Consider the following 11,126-nt stretch of genomic DNA (forward strand, 5'->3'; position numbering starts at 1 on the left):
ACCGTATGAATGTTTTGTATTAAATATTCCAGTGTACTAGTAGTTTAAAAATCTTTTTCAAATCAAATGGATTTTTTGGTTATTTTTTTGCAATTTTTATATATTTTGCGAGTAAACTTTCAATTTGATTAAAAAATGTGACTCTGTCTGAATAGTTCACTTAGGGTTTCAGCCAGGATTTAAAAAGGACAGAGTGCTTCAGAAAAGGGACAGGGTGCTTCAGAAAAGGGACAGGGTGCTAAGAGTAAAAAGGGCAAATTAAATTGGGCTATGAAGAATTTCAACATAATGAATTTGGCAGAAAATGTTAGAAATTGTGTTTAATTGAAGTAATATTAGGTTTCAACTGCCAGATATGTAAAGAGTGTATTTATAATTCTATTTATAACGTTTTAAACAATACAAAATATTTTTTGGCAGTGACTTTCAAGAGCATTTAATTCTATGAAGGCAGAAGGGTGCACATTCTTGACTCCATGAGGGCAGAAGGGTGTTTCTGGAAAAGGACAGGGTGCAGCACCCTTCCATGACCCTACAGCATAAACCCCACTCTGAAATTCTTGATCTTGTGATATATATATTTTGTTAAGATGGCATGAGCCCATAGTGTCAACAGTGTAACATAACAGACATGCATGCTACTAACATTTGCATATGTGTGTTTGTTGGGCATTTCTAGCTCGACTATTCGAAGAAAAAGGAGAGCTATACTACTCACCCAAGCATCAGCGTCGGCATCACCCCTTGGTTAAAGTTTTGCGTGCAAGCACACATAGGTTAATATCTCAGCAACAACTTGAGGTATTGCATTGAGATTTTATACAATGGTACTCAACCATCCAACCTACTTAATTAACCAAGTTCGATAACTCTAATTTGCATTTATTGCCAAAAATAGGCCTTTATTATTTAACTTAGAAATTCTGGTTAAGGTTTTGTGTGCAAGCACACATAGGTTAATATCTCAGCAACTACTTGAGGTATTGCATTGAGACTTGATACAATGGTACTCAACCATCCAACCTACTAAATATATCAAGTAAGATAACTCTAGTTTGCATGCAAAATAATTGCCCTTTATTATTCGACTTAAAAATTCTGGTTAAGGTTTTGCATGTAACCACATTTAAGTTAATATCTCAGCAAATATATCATGTATTGCATTGAAACTTTAGATATGTATTCCCAACTATATAACCTACTAAATTAATGAAGTAAGATAACACTTTTTTGAATATAATGCAAATTATGGGCCTTTATTATTTGACTTAGAAATTCTGGTTAAGGTTTTGCATGAAAGCACACATAGGTTAATATCTCAGCAATTACTGGATGTATCGCATTGAGACTTTATAAAATGGTACTCAACCATCCAATCTACTTAAATAACCAAGTAAGATAACTCTAGTTTGCATTAAATTCAAATAATGGCCCCTTTTTTATTCGACATAGAAAAAGGTTTTGCATGTAACCACTTTTAAGTCAATACCTCAGCGAATACATCGTGTATTGCATTGAAACTTTACACACAGGCTCCCAACCATTTAACCTTCTTATTTAATCAAGTAAGATAACTCTATCTTTCATATTATATAATTTTTGCCCCTTTATTATGCGACTTAGAAATTCTGGTTAAGGTCTTGCATGTTAGCACACATAGGATAATATCTCAGCAACTACTTGATGTATTGCATTGAGACTTTATACAATGGTATTCAACCACCCAACCTAATTGAATAACCAAGTTAGATGATTGTATTTTGCAAATAATGGCCCTTTATTATTACACTTAAAAATTCTGGTTAAAATTTTGCATGTAACCACATTTATGTTAATATCTCAGCACATCATGTATTGCATTGAAATCTAATCTAAAAGTGATCCATGCATGTTTAGCCAAAACTTTTCAATCCTTACACTGAAAAGCGGCGGAATAGTCAAGCACGCTGTCTCTGTGACAGCTCTTGTTTATTCCTGCTGCGTATAAATGCTCACAAAAATGATTTTGCTGTAACATTCTGCTTAAACAAATAGCTTCAATATTTGTTAAAGTGAGTCTTAATCATTCCATTTTTTAATATGTTTATTATTGCAAATACTGAAGATTTAGAGAACAGTCATTTTGGTTAATTGTTATCACAAAGGTGAAAATATTTGCAGCAAATTGTATGAAACTGGTTAATTATTTTCCCTGGTCAGAATATCCACAGCAAATTGTATGAAACTGGTGAATTATTTTCCCTGGTCAGAATTTCCACAGCAAATTGTATGAAACTGGTGAATTATTTTCCCTGGTCAGAATATCCACAGCAAATTGTATGAAACTGGTGAATTATTTTCCCTGGTCAGAATATCCACAGCAAATTGTATGAAACTGGTTAATTATTTTCCCTGGTCAGAATTTCCACAGCAAATTGTGTACATCTGGTTAATTCTTTTGATTTCTGAAAGTAAGTGAAAATAGTTATTGATTGGTCAATATTTATCCAATAATTTCTATTAACCAATCTGATTTTCGTGTGTGCAAACTGGCTAAATATAAACTTTTGACAACTTATCCAAGTTTTATAGGATTGGCTGCAATTTATTACCAACTTCTTAAACTGTAAACAACCAGCAACTAACATTTAAAATAGAGGAATTTAGAATATTGGGCTTTTTTACAGCTAAAATTTGTAAAACTTGTAATGCAAAATCATATTTATTATCTTCCTGTCCAACTATATTTGCAGAACTGAGGTTATCTGAACAAATTGTTTACACTTAGAGATATGCATCCTATAAAACATCCAGTTATTTGTATACCTGCGATTCCACTCACATGTTTGCATAAATGTATTTTTTACATAATGCATTGTGTTGGATGTCTTTTTGTTAATATTTGTTATTTACTCTTGAATACTCTTTGAAATCCTCAATGTCTGCTCCTTTTTTATTATATCAATATTAAAGAATGAATCTCTGAGATGGCATGGTTTTTGTTGTTTGTATGAACCCCCAGTGTGTGTGTTTTTATTTTTGTTTTGTGTTTGAATAAAATGTTTATAAACAGACCCGATGAATAACGAGTTTAGCATGGCACTGGTAATGGCTGCAGGTTATGGTTATGAAATTTGGAAGTATATGTCCAAAAATAACTTTGCAAATCTTGAAAATACCCACATATTTTAAAGATGAAAAAGCCAAGCATTGTGATTTACTGAATTAAATGAGCTTTTAGTCTACAATAATGGTAAGAAAATATCCAGCAGTCCACACACTCAGTACTGCATGAAATGAGCTGTTCTAGCTCACCTAAGTAAATGAGGTATTAATTATGCACAGTAAAGTGAATTAAGGTCTTGAATTAAATATAATATGATGGACATTGATACATATACCAGTTGCATGGATAATGTCAAAATTCAGAATACAAATCTGAAGAAATAAGAGTAAAAAACAACCTATTATTGGTACTGAGAAGCATGGAGATAATGTTTGACCTTATGGTGTATTGCAACTGTCAAAGAAGTTTGAGCCTCAGGGCAATATGTACCACCGTTGAAAGACGATATGTATTTAACTCTACATGTTATGTCTAGTGGAGGGCTAACTCTGACCTACACGTAAGGCACATGATTTGAACAAACATTTATTGATACACATTTACACACTAAATAAATAAGTTCAGTGCTGTCTGATTTTCTGACAAGAAGATTCTAAAGTGTTTTCCTGTGGAAGTATACTAGTTAATACACTGAGACTTTTGGCGATACCAACCCTGACACTGTTGACAACCCTGACATTTCAAACAAACACGGCCGATTCTACCTTTGACTGATTCTTTGAACACAATCTAACCAGTACGATTTCTAGCTTCAGAATGGAAACTATTTTTCAAAAGATACTTCTTATATAAATGGTTATAAAGTTACAATAACTGACTTGGTAAAAAAGCAACTTTTATTAATAAAACTTGAACAAGCAAACACAGAGTTGTGTTTGCCATTGGTAGGCATGATGGTGCAGCTAATATTTTTATCTTTATTTCCTATTAATTAAAACAGATGTTCATTGTAGAAATGTTTGTCTTCATATTTGTAAGTCGAGCCCTTTAATTATCAATTGAACAAGTATATTCATTTATACCCTTTTATTGCTAACTTTACACACTATTTCATTATTATAAGTAAACAACCATCGGATACAATTTACATTTTAGGAGCGAGAAGAGCGAGAGAGATTGGAGGAGGCTGAGGTAAGCTATATCTGTACTGATTACCATTGTTTTCTGTCACATCTGTCTGTGTGAATGTTTTCTTGGTAACATCCTGTGTGTATGTTTTCTTGGTAACGTATGTCTGTGTGTATCTATGGTGATAACTATCATTTCATGGGAGATGTCTGTCTGACAGGTGTGAAACTAATGTGATAAATATCATTTCCTTCGAAACTTGAGTGTGAATCTATGGTGATTGCCATATTTCTTGTTGACATATGTCTTAGATTAAAATTGTGATACTCTTTGTTTCCTTGGTTACTGTGTGTAACCATGGTGATTGTGATCATTTTCTTGGTGACCGTGTAACTATGGTGATTGCGATTGCTTCCAGGTGTGTAACTATACCACTGCTTCCCTTGTGATATATATATATATATATATATATATATATATATATATATATATATATATATATATATATATATGTTAATATGGTGATAACCATCGTTTCCTTGTAGTGTATGTGTGTATCTATGGTGATTACCATTGTTTCCTTGGTGTGTCTGTGTGTAACTATGCAGACAACCATTACTTCCTCAGTGACGTATATCCATGTGTTACTAAGGTGATTGCTTCCTTGTTGACACCTTCGTTTCCTTAGGAACACTGATCTGTGTGTAATCTGGGTGATTACAACCGTTTTCTTGGTGACATTATTTTATTGACACACATGTGTACAATTTCCTTTGAATGTAAATGTCGCCTATGATGCACGTACATAAGAATCAATATAATCATTATGCACAAATATGTGTCTGCATGTGCTGTCCGTCGGTTTTAAGATAGACTTCTGCCCCTACATATTAGAGAGCAATTGCTTAATATGCCATTGTTGACATTGTATAAGCTCAATCATCCAAGTTCTGCTGAACGCAATTATGTGGCATCTATAATTGTTGTGTTTGAAAGCAACGCACTGCTTTATGCCAAATGCTTGATTATTTCGTGTTAATTGTCCGTTCATGATATTAGCCCTTATGGAAATTGAACTACGTTTTAAGGTTTTGAAGAGATGTATATGTGATGTATGTATACAAAACCAAGTAAATGCTTACGTTTTGACCAGCTTGAGTGGATAACATATAATAAATCTAGTAAACCTAGCAATGTTACCATGCATCTCCTGACCATATGCACAAATCTGCATGTAGGTGACATCCTGTGCCATTTGTTAGATATCTTACATCGTAAAAAGCATATATTTATCCAACCTGTGCATGCTAGCTTCATGTTGTCTCACGATATCTTGACATTACAGGCTGCAGCCGCATACACTCCCGAACCCCCAAAAGAACCCATGCAGTCCGCAAAAACTCCCTCCCAGATTTCCAAATCTCCCACAAAGATTTCTAAAACACCCAACGAAAATATGCATGTTCCTCCTGCACAGAAAATTGCAAGGCAGCCTGAAAATACAGATGTAAGTCGAGGTGAAGAGTGGGATTTGTATACATGTAATAACTTTAATTTTAGTTCCACCTTCTTTCTTTTATTTCAGTTGATTGTATAGTTTAGGGTAGCATTAATATTTATTTTCAAAGTCTTATTTACTTTGAAAAATATGATTATTATTTTATATGGAAGATTATAACAGGAGTAGTCCTGTTTAAAGAATTGACAGCGCAATTTCTGATGATCGTACCTAAAAATGGCTATAAATGGTGTTTAATATCAATTTTAACAGGGGTGCTTTGGGCCTGAATCCATCTTACTCAAACTTAATTTTCGGGATAACGGTTTGTAATCGTTCCTGACTAAATTACTATTTGACCTACGCGGAGTTAGTGTCTTATATTTTTTAATTAAACAGATATTTAAGTCTCAAGCAAAAACCACAATTACATAATTATTCATGCATGACAGAAGCATTGATGCTCTTGTATTGGTATATATTCCAAAATAGGGTTTAGCCTTCTCTCTCTTGAAGAACTTGCTTTTACGTCTCTTGCTTTGCTGGCTTAAGTCAAGAGAGATTGATCCTCTTGTAGCTCAGTAGTCTGCCATGTTCAATATTACTTTGCTTCACTTTGTTCTATCATTTTGTTCCATAACAATAGTTCACTGTAAGGTATCTTATGTACAAATTAGCTGTTCATGTCATCACCCGTTTGGCTATAATGTTACATTTCCATGCCCGGTGACCCCATATGGTATTGTTAGCTCGTCTGTTTTTCGAAGAAAAAAAGTCGAGTTATTGTGATAGCCTTGGCGTCGTCGGCGTCGTCTGCGTCTGCGTCTGCGTCTGCGTCGTCGTCGTCGTCCAAAAACTTTAACCTTACCTCATAACTCGGACGAGCGTTGGCACCCACTCCGCGGTGCTCTTGTTTTAAAGGGTATCATTCACTGATTACTAATGTGTAAAATAAATGGCTGAATTAACTATTGGAGTAAAAATTATGAAACTTTACTGCTGTTTATAGTTTTGTTCTTTATTTAAATTTAAATTTGGGCATGAGAAGGCCATAAAACTTGTTTGTGATATTTTTTCGGTACAAACCCTATATATTCTTTCTCTACAAATAAAACCTGTTGAAATGATACCAAAATCATATGTGAAAATGATACTAAAATCGTATGGGAGAATGACACCATCATCATATGGGAGAATGATACATATTTCATATGGGAAAATGATACCAAAATCATACTTGAAAATGATACTAAAGTAATATGGAAGAATGATATTATCATATGGGAGAATGATAATAAAATCATATGGGCAAACGATACCCAAATCATACGGGAAAATGGTACCAAAATCAAATGGGAAATTGATACCATAATCATATGGGTAAATGATTGTAAAATCGTATTGGAAAATGATACAAAAATAATATGGGAAAATGATACCAAATCTATATTGGCAAATGATGCCAAACTCAAATAGGAGAATGACACCAAAGTCGATGGGAGAAAGAAACCAAAAATCATATGGAGTAAATAGGCATCTAAATGGAAATAAGTGTACACAGGATACCTTAGGTTTTAGATTTATAACTTTTCTTACTATCTAGATTCTTTATTAATTTGATTAATATGAAAATGCATATGTGTAAAATGTAGATTTGTAGATATCAGTATAATCTAGTATTGCACATATTATATGAACACAATACTACTTGTGTATATTGCAAGTCACTCTAATAGTATGTTGTATATTACATATATACCTTCTAAGCCATAACATAAAAATTATGTTTGTTTCTGGTTTCCCGACCTTCCCCTTTATTTCGATCCCACCCTAATAAGTTATTGCCTTGATCCAATGTTTTCTGACTGTTATTTATTCGCCTTCTAGGTTTACCCCTATGCCAGGTTCTGGTTTCAGAACGACGCATAAAACTGTTTTAACTTTAATCCAGACGAGAAATTCTAATGTAACAACAATGTCTACACACAACCTTACCTAACAAAATCCGACCTTCCATGACTATTATATAAAAAACATATTTTGGCAGTGAAATCGGAAACAATACATTTTTTAGGCCTAAGCCTTCCATGTCGTATCTCTAGACCTAAGCCTTCTTTCTTGTATCTTTGTTGTATGGCTGTATTACAGGTGTCAAACGTGCCTAAAGTGTATGCACAAAAAGCCACACTCATCCTGAAAGTGAGTCTTGTTTTAGTGTAAAATAATGTATGCTGGAAAATGTGAGTACAGGCATGTTTATAAAAAGTGGATAATGAGGGATTATTCCATCTCAATAAAACAGGTGAATAAGTATGTGGTTATGATGCAGACGACAAACTGAATATTTTTATTTACCTGAGGGTATTTTTTATGAAAATAGACACTCTGTTATAAATAAACGGTTATCATTTTCATATTGATCCACTTTTTAAAACATGCCATATAAGTTGCGTGCTGTGTGTGTTTTCACATTTAGGATATTTTATCTTTTTATTGATTTTATATTTCCCTGTACCTTTACCGGTAATTGTGTTTTCAACTCTTGCCCTGTTTTCTTTTTTATAATTGACTCCTTACCAGTTGGTTTCCTTTAAAACTCAATCTCTTAAGTTTACAGAGTCTCACAGATTTGCCATTTCTATAACTTTTTTTATTTTTTGTCTTGGAAAGAGCAAATTTTTGCGTAAATACCTGCAGGCCAATGATATAAGATTGCTGACAAAAAACAGATCGTAGATTTTCATATTTCCGTTCGAAAAATAATGTTTTATGTCTTTGACTGTTACTAACGGTTGAAGAAAAATGCATAAAACATCAATTTTTGAATGGAAATATAAAAATCTGCAATCTTATTTTTTGTCAGCAGTCTTATATAACTGGTTTCCATGGATTTTTGCAAAAAAAATGGCTCGTTCCAAGACAAAAAAAAATAAAAAAAGTTGTCAAAACGTTCAATCTGTGAGAATGCAGCTTTAAAACGCATTGCTTAAAACATAAGCTGTTTAAAACGTGTGTTTGTCCAATATACCTTATACAACTGTTTTATGGACAAATTATTTACTAAGTGCTTGTTCTTGAAATAGTTGAAGTGTTCGATGTAGTACATCTTTGAGCCCTCGTTAGCATACATTTGGCAACTCCTATTAAATGGTAGTGTAAGTTTATATGTTTCTGGTAGTAAATGGCAATGGAAACTACAGGGACATAGTCCAATAGCCAAATACTTTTTCAAAACTTGGTTTAAAGGTCAAAGTCAAATCATCAAAAGACACAAAAGACAGCAAACACTATCCACATTGATATGTTGCTATTGTTGTTAAGAGTTTTATAAAGGTATGTCTGTGCAAATTTGCTGCATAACGGCTGACCATACCGTGTGTCCTATCTCGACTAAGAATATGTAAATGCCAAAAGACACAGGAGTTTATAGATATAAGTGACTGCAATTTCCTGTCACATTAAAATTCCCCAAGATCAGTTTTGAAATCTTATTAATAGTCCCACTGTAGTTAATTCAACTCAAAACGTATATCAATTAACTCACCATAAAATATTTTAATTTCTCTGGCCATGGCTAAAATAAATAGAAACTCTGTTTTGCTTTTCCTCCTATATTTATTTCTATATATTAACTGGTAACAGATGTCGTAGTAGAAATATAAATTCTTACGAGTCCTAACCAAACACTTATCACAATATTATTCTTACCAATGACCTTTCTCCATTGCCAGACTCAGAATGCCCCAGCGAAGACGGCTGCAGGCCATGCCCCCTCACACGCTCCGGCCCAGGCCCCACCCCCTAAGCGAACTAGCATTGATGAGTCAAAACTGGAGGATGAATGGGACACGCTACCAGCATGGAAGAAAGAAATTATGATGAAAAGGGGCGGGGCTATCCGGAACTGGGGCGATGACAGGGAAGAGGTGAATGAGGAGGACGAGGAATATAATGGCAACTGATGGAATCATTTTGTAGCTTAAAAACAAAATCAATGTCTAATTATAAATCAATTAAAAATTCCGGTTATCAAATTAATGGTATAATTCAAAACAATTGTCTAAATTAGTATGAATTTACTTTGTCGGTAAAACATGATGCTGGAGATGACTTATGTCGCTATTCGTCACTGAAATTATAACTAGACATATTAACACATCCGTAAGTCATTGATAGAATTCCAAGAAAGCTTTTTCGTCATAAATTGTCACGGTTTATTGTTTGTTAGTTTATACTTATCGGCAATTTAGTTTTTCATTTAGTATTTTAACGCATTAAGTTACAAATTTAGCAGAATTGTATCACTGGATCATACGGTTTTGAATTGTTTATCAGCTTTTAATCAAAAGGCCTTAAATCTAAAAACAACGGCAGTTTAACTGTGTTTTTGTATATATATAGTATTAGCCACAATCAAGCATTTTTACCATTTGTCATTCATATTTTGCCGTTTGCCAAGGCCGCTATTTATATGGACTACCCCACTATATTATACTTGTCTTGAGTGATGAACTCCTCCTAATGGTGCAGCCTTTGTAAGGTAAATGGCTGTACCTGAATAAATGAGCTAGTGAAATTATTTGAAAGTTGAATGGTTTGAAGATTTTTTTTCAATGGTTATATCATTTATTGATGGAGACAATGTCCTGCAATAGACAGGAAAAGATACTTAAAAAAAAATACGTAACAGTTTTTACAACGACATTTTCATCACTTGTATGTAGCATTTTGGCATGGTTTTGAAACGGTGTGAAATATATCTAATGGACACTGGAACTATTTTGTGGTCAAGCATTTAAAGAAGTTTTGTTGATGATTTTATTGGGTAAATTCTAGACTAAGCTTAAGTCATATTTGATGTAGTTTTCAAATAGGCATTTTGTTTCTAACTAGCTTCAAAAGCAAACATGTTTGGTATAACTTTGCAATCATAAGACATATTCAAACTGTTAGTACTATAAATAGATATATGTAGTTATGTTAACAAATATGTCAACATTCATTTAACTTTAAAAAGAAATCATAATACGTGTACAGTTACTTGCTTAAAATTTAGTGTATTTGTAATATTTATTTTTTATGTAATTAATTGTCTAGTCAAATTTTCCTTATTTATTAAGAATTTATGCATGATAGATAATTAACCAATAATGCATCTACTAGATGCCTCTTCCAATAGCGTCAAGACAGATACCTGTTTTGTTGTGTTTTTTTTTAAATTGTTAGACTTTTTAGAGAACGTTTTGTTTCCTGCTAATTATGAGCAATGTATTGAAATTTGTGAATGTGTAAAATGCCTTAAACTGATTTTCAAATAGAAAAATAGAGGCTAGTTTTTCGTTGTGACATCATAACGCAACAAGCATTTGTGTATATTAAATAAACGTTTATATGTATTACAATGATTTTGTTATTTTTCTCTTATATTGATCAGCTGGGCTCAGTTTGTTGAAA

The 11,126-nt window shown here is 33.1% G+C and overlaps 1 protein-coding gene across 7 annotated transcripts in view; it reads left to right on the forward strand.

Moving 5' to 3' along the window:
* The window catches only part of LOC128219899 (unconventional myosin-XVI-like), a 104,529-nt gene extending 93,461 nt beyond the window's left edge, over positions 1-11,068 (forward strand). For 4 of the 7 annotated variants that reach the window (XM_052928047.1, XM_052928049.1, XM_052928051.1 and 1 more), the window contains 4 exons: positions 4,202-4,237; positions 5,520-5,681; positions 7,821-7,871; positions 9,404-11,068. In XM_052928047.1, the coding sequence (XP_052784007.1) occupies positions 4,202-4,237; positions 5,520-5,681; positions 7,821-7,871; positions 9,404-9,634 (480 nt within the window). In that variant the 3' untranslated portion in view covers positions 9,635-11,068. The remainder of the gene's footprint in view (positions 1-4,201; positions 4,238-5,519; positions 5,682-7,820; positions 7,872-9,403) is intronic. The other 3 variants (XM_052928050.1, XM_052928052.1, XM_052928053.1) reach the window with 3 other exon arrangements.
* The last annotated feature ends 58 nt before the right edge of the window (positions 11,069-11,126 follow it).

The sequence above is a fragment of the Mya arenaria genome, chromosome 15 (assembly GCF_026914265.1).
Source record: "Mya arenaria isolate MELC-2E11 chromosome 15, ASM2691426v1".
Classification (NCBI taxonomy): domain Eukaryota; kingdom Metazoa; phylum Mollusca; class Bivalvia; order Myida; family Myidae; genus Mya; species Mya arenaria.